Below are 20,499 nucleotides of genomic sequence, written 5' to 3' on the forward strand. Positions count from 1 at the left end.
ACAGTTTTCTGGGTAGAGCAAATGCTTTGGGCACATAGCTATTCACACAAACTGTTACAACCATGTTGGGTTCCCTCTACCTTACAGAAAAGTAAGAGAAGTTGCATGATTTCCCCACTAATGCTAAACAGGGATCATACAATTTGATGTAGTTCATGATGCAAAGAACTGCGAGGCTTTGTTCTTTGGGGTAGGGTGACATACGTGATCAAATTGTATTTGATTAGTTGTCTAAAATGTTTCATCCTCACAAATGGTTACTGAGATTACATGCAACAAACACAGGTAAGCACATGATAACTTGTAAAAGTCAGAAATGAATGACCTGTTCTGTGCTTCTCAAAATGGACACAAAGATTGCTAGAACCGGTTTTCTGTATCTCCAGCCCAACTATTATTATCCATGGGAGGATGCTGGAATAGCTGTTCAGAACTAATTATCTACGGCCTACATTGTGATCTGGTTCATTTAAAACTGTGGTTTTAATTCGAGGTGTGACCCCATTGTGACAAAGGATTGTTAGAGTATTTGCCACCGGTGTTTGTATTTTTTGTCTACCTACGGTCACATTTACATGATGTTATATCATTGTGTTAACTGTTTCCTTGTACCGTTGGTGATATTTACACTCTATTCTCCTCTGACCTTAATGGCTTGGCTGTCAGAGCCTAGACATTACAGTAAGAGCCACCACACCCTGCCCAGTGTATATAGCCTACTCTTTCCTGACCAGGCCCTGATTTCATCTGCTCTCAATGAGATACACGGCTGTAGCTTTTATATTTAGAAACTCCAGACCCCTGCAGGATTACACTACCACTGAGGAGCACAACATCCCAATTGCTGGGTTTGGTTCATAATAAAGAACATTTATCACTATTTAAAGTATGTGAGAATGTGTGTGTTTGCATCGCTATTTAAGGCATGCATGTTTTTTCTTTTATGGGCTACCCTCCTTTGACACAGGGCAGTTTCTTTCCACTGTGTATTTGTTCATGTGTGTTTTTACAACTGTCTTTTAAAGAGTGCTTGACCTCCTTATTTATTTAACAGGAATGACCATGCACAAGTGTTTCTGTCTCCCTCCTGCAGACTCCCATACAGTCCTGAATGGGAACTATCAGTCTTTTACAAGCAACGGCGACTTCAAAATCAACAACACAGCAGAGAACCTCCAGGACTCCCTGGTGCTGAAGGCCTCATCATCATCATTAGGATCTGGCAAACAACATTTTCCTCAGCCCTCTCATCCAAACATGCACAATGGGAGAAACAACTTCACAACAAACAGAAAACAACCTGGCAGCAAAACCCCTCCAGCACCTTCCCGGTCCACTCATTCCAAACACAGTCCTGTCACCCATCCACGGACCTCACTCTCTGTCACCTCAAGCAGTACTAATGGTGGTCAGAGGGCCCTGGAGAGCCCAAAGCTTCTTAGGAATGTCAGGGCAGAGGCCACATCCAGCACCACACTGCCTAGCAGGGGGTCAGGGCAGGGCACAGAAAACGCTAACCTAACTCACAAATCATCCTCTGTCAAAGTTTGCCCAACAGCTCCATCCAGCTCTCGAGTAATAGGTTCTTCCCTACAGAAGAGACCTCCCAGCCCCATACAGGGTCAGTATCTCCCCCATGTAGATGTCCCTCAAAGGCCCAAGACTCCAGAGCCAAATGGATCCACCAGCCTGAGAGAACTTCCTTGTATCAGCCCTCACACATCCCAAACAGGGACTCCAGCATCACAGGCCTCAGCTTTCTCTCTTGCCTCACAAGGCTTCACTGGTAAACCAGCGCCGGAGAGCCCCCAGGGCCATCGCAAGCTCACGACAAAAGCAGAAGTTATGAGGGCACTGTACACCCAGAGTCCATCACCACTCTCAGGGCTGGAGAAGGATCCTGGATACAGACATTTAAGGCCAGGGAGTGCCGTTATGTCAGGCTTGAGTTCTGTGCCTGGTTCATCTCCTGTCACAAGCCCTCATAACCAAAGAAAAGCCTCCTGCATGACCGTGATAGGACCCTCCAACAAAGAACAGAGTCTTATGAAACCATATACCCGGGAACGTAAGAACAGCATCTCTGAGATCAGTGACAATGAAGATGAGCTGTTGGAATACCACCGCTGGCAGAGAGAGGAGAGGCTGCGTGAGCAGGAAATGGAGAAGCTGGTAAGTGATTAATCTACTTCATAGCAGATATGAGATCATTTTAGTGTGAGAGGTCCATCCATCCAAACAGAACTCATTTTTGGATTAGTTACATCTAAAATAATGCTACCAATGGCTTCAGACAACTTTCCCATGCTTCCTTATATGAGACTCCCAATAACAGCAGAGCAGGGGAATTATGGTTTTTGATTAACTAATTAATCACCTTAGATATTGTCCACAATATAAAAATATAGTCTTTGCTTCACCACACAGTATTAAAAACAAGAGGACTGATAAGAATAGACAAACACAATGATTTTAAAGCCTATACAAATATAGTTAAGTGGAGAAGGCACTGAGACTGCTGGCAGGGGCAGACACCATGTCTGCATTCAGATATCTTGTCTAAATCTCCTGGCATACAGCCACCAGCTCATCTCCCCAGAGCATTACTGGCATGGACATCACATGTGACCCGGGTGGCACGAGGTGAACATTTTTTCACAAGTCTTAAGGTCCAGAGTGGAGGGCATGGCTGGTTGTTGCTCAACACTATACTTATGAAATGGACAAGTGGCATTTACTTTCAGAGCTGCCTCTGCTTGACTGAAGGCTCTTTCTTACTCATACACACACTATAGACATACTTGTTACCCATCTTCAAGCCACACAAAACAAACTCACACCCCAGTCTGCCTCTGACAGCTGAAGAGACCACAGAGTCGGGGCGGGGGGTGGTCATCACCAGCCCTCCATGTCTACACACTATTTCAGGAACCAAAAGGTTTCTGGTAACAAACAGGAGAGTTATTCACAGCGTGCATCTGAGTCGGGCTGATAGATGTTTGACTGCTGTAAATACAGTATGTACGTGTTCGTGCCGAAACTACTCTACCCTTGGGTTGAGTCATCCAGTAATCTCCATGTGCAAACAATGTAAGCCATTCCCACTGCAAATACATACACAGATTAAAAAAAATCTTTCTGCCCGAGGATATGATTTTTAGTTTTGTTGTTTGTGATCCATGTTTGGCATTTCCTTCATTACATAATTTTATTTTTATAGGCTTTGGTATTTTTGTGGGGGTGGGAAAGTCTGACATACTCTACTACCCAACAGTGAAACAATGTTTAATGGAAATGTGACTTTGCTCAACAACCACCCTTTTTACTCTGGCTATGAATTCACATGTATGCAGGCTGAATTTGATTGATACCACTCTGTTTGTGGACCAGGAGCTAACCAAGAGATCGTTAGCTTAGCAGAAAGACAGGACAAAAACAAATACTGAATTATGGGCTATGTTGTTTCCTGAGCTTTAGAGGTGCTAGTACAGAACCAGGTGAGCTGTTTCCCCCCCTCTTTCCAGTCTAAGCTACGTTAATGTATCCAGGCAATTAATAAAAAAGTGCATGAGATTATTTCCCAAAATAATAGACTATTCATTTAAGCAGGCCATTCAAACTTAGTCTTGAAGCTTCATTTTATTCTGGGCAGCTTGTTGGTGTAGCAGCCTTAAAAGAAACACACAAAAATGACAAATTGCAGACCTACAGATGAGAGACACAAAGAGAGGATTTCCTCTCAGTGAAACAGCTGCCCTACATTTGGCACACTGCTCTCTTGGCACAGTTGGCACAGCTGTGTAGGATTTTTTTTTTTTACCTTACTTCACTGATACACGGGTATTGCTGAACAACCAGTGCTGCACATGAACTTACAATAGAAGTAAAGTGCATAACTAGGGAATGAAATCATAATTTTAGTATGAGGTGCATCAAACTGCTGGTTTGCAATGTTTGTATTTTTTTTTTAGAAGATTGTAGTTAACTTGGGGAATTTCTATGGTGATACATGAAGCATATTTATTTTAATTCCAGTTTTAGTAATGCTAAGATAGAGGAGTTTTTGTTCCATTTAAGCAGTTTTACTCCTCCAGATGACCTGTGTTGTCAAGTTAAAGCAAAGTAAGCATTCTGCATTTCTTTCTTCTAGCTGAAGTTCTAGAGGATGCTGGGAAGGTGTGTTTGATTTATGTAACTTTGCATGCCATGTGGGTGGTGAACATTCAGCTACTATATAACATATGTGAAGATAAAATAAAGATAATAGGGATGTATCTCTCTGGGTGCAGCCATACCACTTGCACCCCCTGACGTTCTGCCAGTGCCTACTGTCCATATGCAAATCTAAGCCCTTGTCTGGCTCCTTCTGAAGGCAATAAAATCTGCCTACCAGCCCCCGTAAAGCTCACTAATGCATGTTATATCTTGTTATGGTATGTGATATCAGGCAGGTTTTGTTACACTCCGACAGTCAGGCTGCCTGTTTCCCCCATTCCCAGTCTTTAAATTAAAGTCTTTATATAGTAAACGGGCTGTGACCTTTAATTTAACAGACATAAATGCCCTTCTAATTTAAGCCACCGCCACAAGTTGGTTAAACTAAATTGTGTTGTTTACTGTAGCTTTATATTTTTGTCATTATATCTATATCGTACTTAATCTGTTAGTTTACAAGTTAAAATTCTTTTTAATGTTATTGCTGCTTTTCATCAAAGACTAAACTAGGCAACAAAAAGAATTTCCAAAAGCCTAATAAAATAAATTGAAGTTATACAACATAAACAACTGTCTAGTGTGTATATCTTGCAGTAAAAGTTGATGCTTATTACAGAGTTGGTGTGGTTTTTGGTAAATTAAGGCAAGAATCCTGCTGTTTGCAGTGATGGGAGACACCAGAATGGCCACAAGCTGTAACCATGTGGCACATCAAACAAATGCATAACACAGTGAAAAAATATTTAAAGGATCTAAAAAAAGAAACTTTTAAAGCATCTCAGAATAAAATGGGTATAATGTAATCTACAATACTCTCAGCTAGCAGCTAAACCTTACCAGTCTTGTATGTTTATTCTTCTTATAGTTATCACAGTCTGACAGACTCTGTTTTCATTAACTAATCTAGCTGTGACAGGTTTCACTATAAGCTGAGAGACAAACTACCTCAGCCCTCCTGCTATCAGGTTACAGCTGTCCCATGCCAGCATCTGAGGGACAGCTGCCTAAATGGGACATTGTCACACAAGGACATTTGAAGCTGCATGCTCACTTCTCACACATCTATAGGAGCGGCAGAGGCTGGAGTCCATCCTGAATTTGTGTGCGGAGTATAATCAAGAGGACAGTGTTGCGGAGCTGACGGAGGTGGGGAGGAGTGGACTGCTGGGGAGTGTTAGAGGAACCTGCTCAGACACAGCAGGGGAGATGTCCCTTCGTAGAGTAGACAGACCCCACATGAGAGAGAATGATGAAGAAACCCAGAGAGAGGAGTCTAGCAGCACAGAGAGCACACACCAAGAGGTAGGTAACACATTCATGCAGGCACACAAGTGTGCAGAGAATTACACTCTGTATTTCTCTGGCAAGGAATCTGAAAGTCTGTTTTCCTAAATCTGCTCTCAGTGTGAAGAGCTGTTAGCTGGTCAGGAGCAGGTCTATTTGGAAGAGGAGAGGAACAAGATTGTGGCCAGGGTCGATGACTTAAAGCACAGAGTTGGTGAACTGGAGCAGCAGCTACAGGAGACCAAACAGGAGGTCAACACTCACAAACAGACACACAAACATGTGAAACATGTATGCCTTTAGATAACCTCACCTTTATAGTGAGAGGAGTGGAAGTTGGTTAAGTATTTATTAGCTTGACAGCGCTTGGTGGTTTGCATACTCGGACTCCATACTGTACCTATCTCCAGGTGGAGATGGAGCAAGCCCTGCTGCAGGCAGAGCATCAGGCAGAGCAGGAGCAGGTGGAGGCTGAAAATGAAATCATCTCTCAGCTGCAGCTCAAACTCAGCCAACTGGACAAGGCCACCCAGAAAGCAAAGGACACAGTGGGTACCAAGGACAAAACAATGATGCAGTAAATGCTGTCAATTTGCTCAGAGCCATTGGTCTTATATATAAAGTTTGCATGTGAATGTTCTTGAACATCTGTTTGAAAATAGAAAACTCACTCCTTCCTGAATGTGCAAACAATCTAAGTGTCTGTAGACTGTTTCCTGATGTCTCAGCTGATTTGCACTGCTTATTCAGCAGGTGTGTGTGTCCTAATACACAAACTATCTTCTGTCTGCATTATCCAGCAGTTCTCATGTTTAAAAGTACAAAAACAACCACAGAAATCTTGTTTATGTGTGTTTGGCTTTTAGCTGGAAGTGACCAACACTCAAATGCTGATTCAGAGAGCATCTAACCTCTAACACTCCTGCCAACTCTTCTAATACTTTAAGTGCTTAGGCTTGTTAACTTAAACGCTTGGCTGCATGGATTTGAGTTTTCTGTGATTTTTTTTTCTCCCTGGGGTGGTGTATGTGTGAATGTGGACCCAACTGTGTGTATGTATATGTGTGTTTCTATGTGTTTTTAGGGCAGGGCTAATGTGTCGGCTGAGCGGAAGGTCCTGGAAAAGCAGAGGAATGAATACAATGAGCTGAAGAGGCAGTTTGATAAATGCCCCTTGTCTCTAAGGGAACAGTTACAGGAGCAGCTCAGCAGGGTCAGTGTTCTCACGCAGCCCACTGGCTGGCAACAGTGAGTTATAATAAATACCACAGTACTGTATGTTCTGCACAGAAACAGCCACAGACATAACACTGATGCTGCTTTGAAGCACCTAGAGTTACTCATAAATCTGCAGACTGTGCATTTCCTCTTTTTCTGCTGTAGCTCCTCAGTACTTAAACATATAAGGTTTATTATGTCACTGCCATTTATACATGTGACTATACACTAGGTAATGCTTTTGCTACTCTAGCAGACATTTTAGCCTGCTGTTCCTTCATTATGGATGCTTGACTATGTAAATTGCAATTAGTAATAATAAGTATGGGCAACAATAACAGTGTTCCTTCTTTGCTTTGCAAAGCAGGCACACTAATCATCAGTAATGTTATTAACAGCTTTGCTCTAAACATTTGCATGCCTTTTGCATTTGAAAATTGACTTTGAATGATTCAAGTTACCTACACCGGTTTAATGTTTTTAGGCAGAACATTGTCAGATCTGCTGACAGTGTAAATTTGTGAATCTATTCCTTTGACAAAACCAACAGTGTTTTAGTCCATCTGTGCAACCTCTCTGGCCTAACTCTGTGGGAACCATCAGTTGCCACTGAAGATTACAAATGTATGGTGCCATTTTTAAGAAGGCAAAGGAATTTTCAAAAAAACTAAAAAAACAGCTGTGCACTATACTTTTTTAGCAAAGGAGTAAACTGTGCATTTCCTTGGTGCTATTTTTAACCATGGATTAACATGCACTAGTGATTATTTTATGCAGGATAAACCAAAATAAACTGTTGTCCGCATTCGTCATAGTGAATGGACATGTCACGAAGTGCATTTGTGACTAATTAACATATTTTAATAGTTTGTTGACAACAGAGGACGACACTGAATAACAGTTACATTATATCAGGCTTTGGCTACACAGAAAATACTAGTTGGTTTTGGTCTTTTCATGGCATAAGAATAATATAGAATAAGAAAAATACAGACTATTGCCAGCCTTATCTTGAAATAATTCTGTTTTAGTTATTTCAAACAGTGCATGTATCTGTATGTGGACAGAAAGCTGAGGCCCTGGAATCTGGGACCAAGCAATTTGAGGAACTCGAGTTCTGCCAGCTGGAGGAGGAGAGCAGTCTGGAGGAGAAGAAGGAGACTCAGAGCTCACAGCTTCTCCAAGAGCGAGCTGAGTATTATTGCAGCATGAGGAACAGGAAGGTGGGGCTATACCATATATGTACAGCAGTGATCACATATACTGTATGTTTGTAAAATCTACATGTGATTATATGGCATGCTGTTTCTCAGGAGAAGATGGCCGCTCTGGAAGCTCAGGTGAAGCAGCTGGGGCTGCAGGCGGCTCAGGACTGTGAGAGGATGGCTAAAGACAGGACAGTGACTCTGCAGCTGTTACACAGTGTGAGCCTCTCGTAATGAACTTGGTCTTAACTGCAGTGCACTTAATTGATAATAGTGCTGGTAGCTATGACTAGCTAGTGTGACAGCACACATATGTTTGTCCATGCTGGTTCTGCCTGCTAGGAGCAAGACAGACTGTGCACCCTGGAGAAGAGATACCGCTCTTTGACAGGAGGAAGAAGCTTTCCAAAGCACGATGGCAGTATGAAAGAGGTGAGCAGGAGACAAGATGTCACAACCACCTGTGGTTTCCAAGCCGTAGAAAATTTACTGCAAAGTGGATTTTTATCAAAAAATATTAACTTTTTAAACAGGAAACACTTCACATCAGCGAACCCAACCTTGTTTACGTGGACGGTCGTGCTCATAGCCCCTGTCCCTCCTCTGCCTCCTTCTCCTCCTCTCACATCCCTTCCCCTCAACTCTGTCCTGTTAGGCTACAAGAGGTAAAGCTCAACAAAACAAATCCCAAATATCAGTGCTGCAGTTTCTACAGTAAAAAGTTGGCATGAAGGTGTTTTAGTGAATACTGACAAACATCAGCAAGCTTGCAGTGTGTATGTTAGTAGGTCAGATTTCTGCCTACCTGTATATAGTGTGTTTGTTAGAGGCTTGTACACTCTTCAGATTAGTGGTTAACACCATCTAGAACGGTTGTATTTGAGGAGAGTTGATTTCTACAGCAAAACATAACATCATAATGCAAAAGAAGGGGCAAACCGTATGATTAGAGTAAAATCAACGCCACTACTTCAAAGTTAGAGGCCAGGCGAGGTGTGATGTCCGCATGTTTGCTTTGTGAATCCTTGCATGACTCTTCTAAGTGCTGATTATTGCTGCATTCACCTTTGTCATCCCTGTGTCTCGGCTGCTGATGCAGGAGTACCTCAGGCTGGCTGATGTCTATAAGATGTATGGAAATGCTCCTATGCAACCTGCCTCTTCTTCCCCTGCTGCTCTCCACTGCCTCTCCCCCTCTGTAGCTCCACCTCTGCCATGTGAGGTAGACACTCTGCCGGCTCTGCCACACTCTCGTTTCTGACTCGTCTATGTACTAAATACCGATGTTTTCTCAAAATGTTTCTTTTGTTTTCCTCTTTCTGCTCTCCTCTTGTGTGTCCTGTTTCTCCATACATCTGTATGGGGCGGTTAACTGTATAAAGGAGTACATCACAGTCAGTCAGCTGAGTCAGATCTTTGGGCTGCAGAGAGTTGACCCCTCCTCTTCCTCCTCTATTCCATTATTCCAACTTGCCTCCTCTGAATCCACCTTCTCATGCCACTCAACGGCATGTGGTCCTTCCTCCTTTCGCTCTGCACAGGTTTGTCTTTCATAGCCAATGAAGCCAGCTTTTTTTTTTTGTAATCACCAGCTGTCACCACTCAGTTTTCACAACATTACAGCCATCCTAAAGCCGAGCTTAGCTGTCTCAGCCTGATATTGTCACACAGACTGATCACAGTTTATCTTTCCTACCTGCCTGATGCTTTCATTATTGATGCTATTGCTTTGCTGCTTCTTTTTTTTCCTTGCCTCAATGCACTTCATCACCTCAGAGCCAGCCTGAGATGCAATGCCTCCTATTAACCTCGAGCGCTGGTACCAGGACATCATGGCTGCTGGAGACCCTCAGTCATGTCCTCCACCACTGCCTGCAAAGTCTTTTTCCACACGTAGACACAGCCAGGTAAATTCACCATTGTTTCTCACTCACCGCTTTAAACTCTCTTGCTTTTCAGTGTTCAAATTCAGCCTCTAGCAAAAAGGGCACTTACAACAGGCCACACACATCGTTGTCTTAAACTCCTGAAACCAGGCGATTCAACTATCCATATTGTCATGACTAGGAGGCCCTCTAGTGCACAAAACAGGGTATTTTGCAAACCTCTCCTAAAGGTACAGTGGTCAGTGATGTAAAAACCAATGTTGCTGAGATTTGTCAGGGATATTGGTGTGGGGCGACTGTGGTTCAGTGGGTAGAACAGTTGTCTCCCAACTGGAGGTTCAAATCTCGGTGCCTGCAGTCCACGTGTCGAAGTGTCCTTGGGCGAGACACTGAAGCCCCAAGTTGCCCCCAGTGGTCAGAGCCATCAGTTGATCTGACTCAGCACCACAGATGGCTGCCTCGGTTCTGTACCGGAAACAAATTCCTTGTGTGTAACATCCTTAGCCAGTAAAGGTGATTGTTATCCTATATGCTGATATTAGTGTAATCTTCAGTTGGTAACTGTTAAAAATGTTGTGAGCTGAAAAGGAAGTGTTTTAGCTGACAGTGTTACATGTGGCCACTGCTTTACAAGTAAGCATCAGAAGACAGTTACCATAAATCATAGTGCTCCAACATCAACACAGAAATTATGATTGTTGTGCTCAGCTGAGAAGGTGAGAAACAAAAAAAGAACAGCAATAAATATAGAGTCAAAGACAGAGTGAAGAAGTAAAGATGAACAAGTCACTAATTGAAATTCAGAGCCTGAGAAAGAGTTAAGACAAAGGTCAGATCAGTTCACCACAACAACCCTAATCCTGTTAACTTGTTCAGAAGAGCCCTGTGTTTTCAGATATTATGTCTCCCCCTGAAATGTAACTTGGAAATAGCAAGTCAAAAAGCGCAAACTAAACCAACTCCACAGTTCTCTCAGTCTTAGGGCTCTTAAAAGAATCTCCAAGCATTTTGGTGCAAAAGCATATCTACTTCAAAATTTTAAAAAGATAGACTGATGTGTCTTCCTTCAGCTACTGAAGTCCAAATCAGATGACGAGGTTGGTCGGGGAGCATCATGCACTCATGTCAGCAGTGCTGCAGCCCTGCCACACTCCAGTGGTGTCGCTCCTGAGAAAACTGCATCAACCAAGGTGATCACATCAGTTTCACTTGCTTAAACTGTGATCAGATCTTCTTAGTTGTAGTTCAATGTGTGATGCTTTCTGTGTGTTTTCCAGGGGTTACAGTTAGTAGGGAGAGAGATGTCAAATCCATTAGACATGGAGTCCAGGAGGCAGTTGGCTTTGCAGAGCAAAGGTACTGGAGTCCTTCAGCCCTGACTCATTTCTTTAGCACACTGGGGGTTTCACCTGGCATGACCATGTGACTTGTAGACAGATACAAGTCTACAGAGAGGTGCGGTCATTTAATCTGGAAGACGAAGAAAGAGTATAGCCTCTTATTCTTTAAAATGTGGCAACAATACATATCACCAGCATGTCAGGTCTTCCTAGTTAAACATGCTGTGGATCTGATTAGAATTAGCTAGAAGCACTGACTTGACACTGTCAATAGAGGGCACTGTGAGTCTGTGACAGCTGTCTGCACTCTCTCTGCTTGCACAGATGTGTCTCCCACAGTCCATCGCTCCATCCTGCATCATCAGTCGCCACCGAGTGGAAACCAAGCGTATGACACTCTCAGCCTGGAGAGCTCAGACAGCATGGAGACCAGCGTCTCCACCGGCAACTCTGCATGTACCCCAGAAAGGTGAGAGACTGGAAAGAGAGCAGTTGGCTCTGTTTCCATGGGAACACTCAAGTCTGCCCCGGCTCCCAGGAGAAGGGTCACTGCGCTTTGTTCCTATGACAACATGTTTTGTTACATGACTAGTGCACCGGCTGTTGCCATGCCAACCTCTTCAAGTTTTCAGTGTTTTCATGAAGTTAGATTCAAGAACTCCATTTTGGTTACTGTTTATGAAGAAACCTTTGTCTTCTTTCCCTGCTGCTTTCAGTGTCTGGTCCCCAGGCATCTTTGTTTGCGTTGTTCATGCCAAGCCTTGTCATAGCTGTGTCATCAGACGCTCCTTCCCTCTGTGTGTTGTAGTGCCTGTGGGGTAGAGGCCCAGAGGATAGAAGAGATGGAGAAGATGTTGAAAGAAGCACAGCAGGAGAAAGCCAGGCTCATTGAGAACCGAGTAGGTTCCCAGATTTACTGCCTTTGACATGAAGATGCCATCCTAACATGACTGGACATCCGTTTCCTGTCACTTCCAAAACAACATTTCCTTCAAGTTCACTTAAGGTTTCAGACAGAATACTCAATTAATTGATTAATCAGCTACTTGATTAATCAATTACTGATTCATTGTTTTAGTCATTTTCAAACAGAGATTACACTCCGTGCGAAGCCTTCCTGCTTCTCAGTGTCATATATGACAGCGAACTGAATAACTTTGGATTGTAAATTGTTGGTGAACAAAATTTGAATTCATCTCCTCTGGCTGTGAGAAATTATAACTGGTATTTTTCACTATTTTGTAACATTTTCTAAAGATAATAAATATGTTAATCAGGAAAATAGCAGATTAATGAATATCAATCATCACTGTAGTTTCACATGTTATTGCTACTGACATAATAAACATTGCACTAGTATAATATATGTTTTCAGTAGTAGACATTAAATTGATCAGCACCCTTAATTAGTAATATTTATGTTTCAGGCAGATATTAAAATGATCACATCACAGCCAAGAATGCACATCAAACATGTAGATTATTGTTATGATGACACATTCGGGTGGAGGATTTAGGGCTAGACGATGTGGATAAAACCAGTGTCACAGTATTATTAATAGGATATCCATGTATATGTCACAGTATGGGAAATGTATGCAAATCACATGAAATCATCAAACTGATGTTAAACTTTTAAATAAAAGCTGATAAACTGGAACACTGAATTATTGCAGAAGTCCCATGTTTCTATAAAAAACACAGTATATCATTCTCAAAGTGATCAGCAAGTTTAAGGAGTGGTGGCATAAAGTTTTAAGAACTTAACCTTAAACTCTATACTATTTCTTCATACTGAGACAAAATAAACCTGTGTGTAAGCATCTGAAAGCTGCAAAGGATCATTTTACATCAGCAAAGCTTACACATCTATATACAGATTTGAGGGATATATTTTACAAAACCGTGGTTTGGGACTTGAATTCTCATGTGCCTCTTCTGACAGTCATCCACTTTGTATTGCAATATTTGCCTACCATTAACATATTCTCCCCATCTCCCTGTTCCCCATGTTATTTTTTTTTTTATTCTCTTCTCTCCATCTGTTCCTCTTTCTCCTCTCCCGACACTCCCAGGAGAGGGAGGTGCAGGCTCGGTGGCAGATGTTGGAGGAGGAGCGGAGGAGGCGAGAGGAAGCTGAGAGAAGGCTCCAGGACGAGACGGCCCACAGACAGAGGCTGGTGGAGGAGGAGGTGAAGATGAGAGAGAAACACTTCTCCCAGGTCAGTGGAACAGCGAGAGGAGACGGCAGCGAGGAAGAAGAAGGAGGAAGAAGACAGGGGAGGGGGAGGAGGGGTTGGAGGGGAGGATGAGAGGCGAGACACTAAAGAGAGGCTGGGTGTATGAGAAGATCAAAGATTGTCAGGGAAGGGACAAAATGGAGGGGAGGGGGTCAGATAGAGGAAGAACAGAAAGAACAAAAACATAATCTACACATAATTCAAGCTTTAAGCTTGGTAGACTGTTTAATTATTACCTGCTGTTGTATGGGTAGAAGTAGACAAATAGGCTCAAATACAAATGCATGTAGCCCAGCTTATTAACACAGCCACATGCTTGAAAATGTGTTAATAATCAATAATCAATATTTTCATATGAACAATCAAATGACCGACTGTAATGTGAACGACAGTGCTTCTAGTGAAACCCCACAGAGAATTATCACCACATTCTTCCCTAAGTGTGTCAGAGAATTTTGCATCTTTCAATTCAGTGTTTTGGTTTTATGGCGCTCACAACTTCACTGTTGTGGTTCACGTTCACCCGGCAGCTGTTTTTAGCTAAAACCTCTAATAATCCCACCATACAACATACTACCTGCACAGCAAAGTTAGCGGCTAGCTGTTAAACATAGAGTGTTTAGCAGATAGGTAGATACTTCCACCAAAAGAGAGCTAAAAATAGAGTGAATATTGAATGTATACAACAATGTACAGGCTGAGAGCTCCCAGAAGTGAAGCCACCAAAAGTCATTGCCCCCCTCACCAGTGGCTGGTTGCAGTATATTAGGTCATAAATCTTGGTTCCTTCATGTTAGTGCATGGGACATGAACTGTCGTAAAAACTCAAACTACAAATCATAAATTTTCCCAGACATGATATCTGTTGTTTTTGGTAGATATTATCATGCTGATGTGTATACAAGTGGTAAGTTTGCTTTTAATAAGCTATTTGATGATATGACAGCTTTGTTTGTTGGTCTGATGCTGTTATCACATGCCAGGTCTTTTTAATGGTCAATATTCAGGGAGTTGAAACAGCTGCATCTTGGAATTTGCTTGTGAAAGCTTGGTCTTCATTACAATAAAGCTAAATGAAACATTTTCTTCCTAGGCCCGTCCAATGACACGTTATCTACCCAACCGTAAAGAAGAGTTTGACCTGCGTGCTCATGTGGAGTCGTCTGGCCACAGCATAGATACCTGCCCCTACGTCATCCTCACAGAGAAGATGTGTAAGGGCCACCTGGTGAAGATGGGTGGCAAAATCAAATCTTGGAAGAAACGCTGGTTCGTTTTTGACCGTCTCAAGAGGAACTTCTGCTATTACGTGGGTGAGGATGCAGTGACATTTCATTTATGTTATGATGGTATAATCAGAAGTCTTACTGAGATCTTTTTAACAGGGGACACCTGAAGATAAATCAACATGCACCGGAGATATTTTAATTACACAAAACTACTTTCACACATGCAAGCACAAAAGAAAACAGTCAGAAATGCTTTAAAAATATATCTAATCTCTTAAATGAGTAAATGAGTCTTTATGACTTCAGGTCGTGTACCAGTTCATTTCAGTAATCAAGCTAAGAGTACATAGAGCTTTTAAAGCTAACTTTTCCTGTGATCAGTTATTAGCTTTGAACAATATGCCAGAAATAAAAACACTGTATTACATTAAAAATAAGGAAAACACAGATGTCACAATGGCATCAAAATATCAGTATTGGAAAAACAAAATAGAAATAAAATCCATACAAATCAAACCAATCAGAATGATGCAGTCCAGTCAGTAAGTGCAGTTAAGAAAGTTAGGAACCTGTTAGGTTTTATGAAGTTAATTTGTTGATCCTGATTACTGTTAGACATGGCAACATACCAGAACTCCTGTCATTTTGTTTTTAGCATTTTGTAGCAGCTGACTGTAACCTGTGCTTCATATAGAACTGCTGACACCACATTTTTCCAGAAACATGTCATATTTTAAGACTGTTTGTTAAAGTCTTCTTCAAAATTTGCAAATAATACTTAAAGAGCAACATCCTATCTCCTAGTGCCTTTGAGCCTCAGTGCCCTCTGCACCAACAGGACTTCTTCTGTTGGACTAATAGCATTATTACACACATCCCCTTCAAGTCTTGGGCTTCATTTATAGATGGGGCTTCAAATTAAATAGTGATCACTTTGCTCACATATACAGTATAGTACATATGAACTTTATGTTGAAATGTTTCCAGCTGTACACCAGGTCAACACCTGATTTACTCAGCTCGCCTGATGAATGCACACTTTGCCCTCTCTGTGTTTTTCAATAGTAAACCCAACTTCTGTCCCAACGTTTACTCATGTGGAACAAAGTGCTAATTAAAGCTGCACTAAGTGGAACTTCCTGCTTTGTTCTTGTGCGTTAAAACTTAATTCAGTTTGTAATTCACAAACTGAAATGGGAGCAGGTTGTTGTTGTTTTTTTAAATAACTGACAGGCACGTTTTGAGACGTTATTTTACAGTCAAGTTCAGAATGGAATCCAAGTATGTTTTCATTACCGTCGCCCCTGTTCTCTTTGCTCCTCTCTCCACTCACTTGCCTAGCCTTTTCACCCCCTCACTCCTGACGAAGATGATGGTGATGATGGTGATGAAATAAGATGCAATACTTTCTCTAGATGTGTTTTTCTTGGGGAGGAGGCTAGCTCCTGGCTTGTTCGTGACTAATAAAACGAAACTCACATTTCAAAAACATTTATCTCATTACTAAGCAGATTTGACTTATGGAAAAGAGGGAGCGGGAGAAAGTGTCGGACATATTTCAGAAGTTTGCCTTTAATTATTGTTGGATGTTTGTTTCTTAGCTGGGTGCTCCGGGGTGCATGAAAGAGGCTAAAAGGAAAAGACCACTGTTTATTTGAACAAGACCAGAATTCAGAAACAGATTTTATTAAAAAAAAAACAACTAATCTTGCAGACAAGAGGAAAGTCTTAAATGCCTTTAGTTTCATCCCATTTTGGAAAAACCCATGAGTCCAGTGACTGTGTCCAGTATGTGAGCTTCACATACAGGTTTCACTGAAACATAACTACCAAACTGAGAGCAGACGACAGCAGTCTTCAGGACTGGACACAAGCTCTGACATGTTTGAAGGGAACTGTTGAACGGAAAGACTCTAAGGAGGCATTTCTTTTTAAGATTTACAAAAGATGTCCACCTTGCCAGCAGGGAAACGGCTGAAAAGAAAACAATCCACAAAGTACGAGTGAAGAAAACAAGTCAGACTAATGGGATGGTAAAAATTTATAGTTTAAATTAACTTTTGCTCTGATGCAGCAGTGCTCATATCTAATAATGGATTATGTGTTACACCTTTCTCACTCAAAACTGGTTTTGTATCATCTGTTTTAATTACACTACTTCATTGATGGACTGAATTTTTATAATCTAACAATATTAGGGAAAATAATCCATTTAAAAGAAGTTGTCCTTAATGTAATCCAACTGAGCTACAATAAACAATCCGGTCAAACATATTCACTATTGAATTGCTCTGACCCTCTGGCAATTTTAGGCGTATTGATTTGTGTTCAGTTCAGTCATCGCTTATAAAAAAAGGCAGAAGGAAATTTGTCTCGACAAAAAAAATGCTTGGCCTGATAGTAAAAATGAAAAAAGAGTGGTGGCGAATTGCACATTTTCATAGGAAAAATGAAAAGGGTTGTTGGTGGTTTAAAAGTGACTCCAGTAAAATGAATCTGCTTCTAACTTCACTTTTGTCCATCTTCCTGAAAAAAGCCACATTTTGTCTGTGTAGTTTGTTTACAGTTGTACAACTTTAGCTCCTCCGTCCACCAGCAGCAGCCTATTCTGTACATTAGAGAAGACTTTATATATCAGACAGGGATTAGGATTTTCTAAAAATGGAAAAAAAAATTCTGCTGGCTTTATTTTTTCTTATTTTCTTATATATTGTTTAGAAGCATAAACTTATTCTGATGTTTCAGATGACCCTGTTTTAGGGTAAAATCTCAAGTAAATCATTAAAATTATGAGGCCAGATGAAGAGTACTGTCATATACTTCTAAAAATTTCATCTATCTTCCTGCAGGTCTCAAAAATAATAAAACATTTTCTTATCCGTCTAATATTATCTGACCAAAAACTTATGTACAGCCACATCATTGGCTGGTTGTACTGCCTGGTGCTTGGGCTGGCAGAGGTCTTGCATCAGTACAAGACGTAATGTAATGTATCTCAATATATTTTCCCTTTTTTTCCTCTCAGACAAGCATGAGACCAAGCTGAAAGGGCTCATTTACTTTCAGGCGATTGAAGAGGTTTATTACGATCACCTCCGCAGTGCCACCAAGGTAAACGCTTTTTGTTTCATTACACTTCAGAACTATCTTATGCTTTTTTTAAAAATAATCATTTTTTAAATTTATCAGTTCATGTAACAGAATAAAACCAGTCGGGTTGAAATGCTGTTTATTCTGTTTGGTGTTTTAAAATCACAGATGACTCCTTATACTCATCATTTATAAGTGAAGGTCTTGAAACAGCTCAAACTTTAATGGTTAGTCCTAATAAGCAACTTGTATAATTTAGATGTTCATCAAAATGGCACATAAACTTTAGAATAATAATACTATTTTTCTGGTCACTCACAAATTGTGGAAATATTGTTAGTAGCCTAGTGGTTAAAACATAAACAAGTAATAAATGCCCTGGTGTCAAAGCAGATGTCAGTGCTAAATAAAAATGGGAATGTTTTAAATTATGAGGTGCAGTGTTATAGAGGTAGAGAGAGTATCTATATTAGACTGTTATAGAAGAAAGAACATTGTGTTGTTCTAACATGTCTCAGAGGAAAAAGACGCCACAGGTGCATCTTGCAATCTTTCGTCTAAAGCGTCTCCCCCTCTCCCCATGAACCTCCAGAGCCCCAACCCGACTTTGACTTTCTGTGTGAAAACCCACGACCGTCTCTACTACATGGTGGCGCCGTCCCCAGAGGCCATGAGAATCTGGATGGATGTCATAGTAACAGGCGCCGAGGGTTACACACAGTTCATGAGCTGAGGGACCACTGGGTGACAGATCGGGGGGATGACATGGACCGAGTGAGCACCCAGACACCTGTGAGCTGATCTGAGCTGCTCTGTGCTGGAGCTGGAATCACCAGGATGCACAGCCTCATGGTCTATAACGGACAGAGATGAATAAACTGGTGCTCTCATTATAAGTCTGATGTGTCTGAGGACTTAATAATGACAGAGGTGCATTTATGAAAGAATCTATGAGTTGTACTTATCTTTCAGCCAGTATGAGTTTGAAGAAGCTGCCAGTGGATTCATGCAGGGAGCCCGGTGGAGACAAAACTACATCAGTCACATTCTGTTGCCAAAATATACCACTATTAATTACAATATCATTTTTGATAAACATTTCATATAAGCTCAAACTGTTTACACCTCTGAAGTTGACCTATGCATGCAGTGTTATCACTCTAACTGATGCTTTTCCTTTTGATACCTTTGTATTTTTTTCAGAGTTTAACTTTTCTCACATGAAAAAAGAATCTCTTAAGGATTTAGTAGCAAATATTCTTAAAATATTTTAAAAGTCACATTTCTTATTCAGCTAAACATTACTTAGAGCCAAATAATTTGTGTAATGTTTTGTAAGATTTTTAGAATACAAATTTTAATGTCATTCTGTACTGTATATTGTTTCAAAAGCTTTTCATTCAGACAACTAACAAAGCATTCATGTGTTCGTGTTTTACACTACTACGTCAAATAAAGCATTCTATTAGCGTTTTAACAAACTACATAAATTATAGTCCTGTAATGATACTGTAAATCTAGCGTGTACATCTAATAAATAAAAATGTGACCCAAATCCATTGCTTGGCTTGTCTGAGTTTGTTGGCTAAAGTGGACACATCCAGCTACAAACCCGTTCTTGCTTCAGATTCTCTCATAACCAAGTCCTTAATTACCAGCTTTCTTTAAAAAACATCATAAACTCTAAGCTACCAAATGAGAGCATGCAATAGGTGTTCCCTTTAAGACAGTACAACTTTATTTGCAGAAGAACTGGCAGGTGGTTTAATTAGTTAATTGACTCATTAGTTCTGTTAGCTACAGAGGTTGTTCCCGAAGTACAAAAATCATACCTCCTATCTGTACTTCTGGCTCTGTGTATTAATTACATGGCTCACTCAGCACTAGGGAGGCCACATAAAAGCAAAAAAAAAAAAAGTGAAGTGAAATTACATGCAACTTAACATGCATGATTCAACAGTGAGAAATTTGACATCATGTAACGTGGATCTCTTCTCATGCTCTCGGCTCAAATCAGTGAAAGAGAGGTGTATGTGCACATAGATAATAATATGTGACTGGGCTGTGTGATCTGTGTATTGCAGGGATCACTGGAATAGTTAACACACATGCAGGTAATCGCAAAAACACACATTGCTCCTGACAGGTACCAGCTAGCTCTTGATATGCTAATTTTCTGAAGTGAAAACCATGTTGTGTTTAGTGATAAATGTTTGGAGTCTATCTCTTTTCACTTTCACTGACAGTGTTCGCAACACTTAATGTTTCTCTGACCTTGGGAAAGATTTTCACGTATCGTGCCATTCAGAATCTTTGAGGCTCTGGATTGCCCCGTCGAATAATAAACAGATCTTTAAGAGGGCAGTGTGAGCTTGTTTTTGTGGTGATGAGCATGAGTGACACCCAGCCTTATTGTGGGTGAAATATTTATGAGCTGAGGGTGATCTCTCCTCACTTTCACAGTCACAGACTGGCCTTTTCCCCCAGGCCTTTATAGTACAAATAAGATAGTCAGGCTGTGAATTAGTAGTGATTTTGTCAGTAATAATGGGAGATGTTAACCTAAATGCTGATGAAAATGGTGAAATCTTTTTATAGCCTCACCTGTCAAACACTTCCACTCCCACAGCCTTCACAACATTTTTACTACAAACATTTGTAATTTCAAAGTTTTCATATCCACATGTGATTTCAGAGTAATTTAGGAGATTAAAGAGAAAAATCTCCTGCCCAACCCTGAACATGTTGTTTCACACACACACACACACACACACACACACACAGAGAGAGAG

General features: G+C 41.0%; 1 protein-coding gene across 7 annotated transcripts in view; it reads left to right on the forward strand.

The window, feature by feature from the left end:
• The window catches only part of phldb1a (pleckstrin homology-like domain, family B, member 1a), a 29,683-nt gene extending 10,405 nt beyond the window's left edge, over positions 1-19,278 (forward strand). For 5 of the 7 annotated variants that reach the window (XM_020598970.1, XM_020598969.1, XM_020598967.1 and 2 more), the window contains 16 exons: positions 1,094-2,172; positions 5,284-5,517; positions 5,620-5,751; positions 5,910-6,047; positions 6,584-6,712; positions 7,785-7,940; positions 8,031-8,141; positions 8,265-8,354; positions 10,879-10,998; positions 11,086-11,164; positions 11,473-11,617; positions 11,957-12,047; positions 13,224-13,370; positions 14,482-14,701; positions 17,643-17,728; positions 18,300-19,278. In XM_020598970.1, coding sequence (XP_020454626.1) covers positions 1,094-2,172; positions 5,284-5,517; positions 5,620-5,751; positions 5,910-6,047; positions 6,584-6,712; positions 7,785-7,940; positions 8,031-8,141; positions 8,265-8,354; positions 10,879-10,998; positions 11,086-11,164; positions 11,473-11,617; positions 11,957-12,047; positions 13,224-13,370; positions 14,482-14,701; positions 17,643-17,728; positions 18,300-18,440 — 3,098 coding nt within the window. In that variant the 3' untranslated portion in view covers positions 18,441-19,278. Of the gene's footprint in view, positions 1-1,093; positions 2,173-5,283; positions 5,518-5,619; positions 5,752-5,909; positions 6,048-6,583; positions 6,713-7,784; positions 7,941-8,030; positions 8,142-8,264; positions 8,355-8,455; positions 8,588-9,021; positions 9,145-9,304; positions 9,691-10,878; positions 10,999-11,085; positions 11,165-11,472; positions 11,618-11,956; positions 12,048-13,223; positions 13,371-14,481; positions 14,702-17,642; positions 17,729-18,299 lie in introns of those variants that run through there. The other 2 variants (XM_020598971.1, XM_020598973.1) reach the window with 2 other exon arrangements.
• The last annotated feature ends 1,221 nt before the right edge of the window (positions 19,279-20,499 follow it).

The sequence above is a fragment of the Monopterus albus genome, unplaced genomic scaffold, assembly GCF_001952655.1.
Source record: "Monopterus albus unplaced genomic scaffold, M_albus_1.0 scaffold39.1, whole genome shotgun sequence".
NCBI classification, from domain to species: domain Eukaryota; kingdom Metazoa; phylum Chordata; class Actinopteri; order Synbranchiformes; family Synbranchidae; genus Monopterus; species Monopterus albus.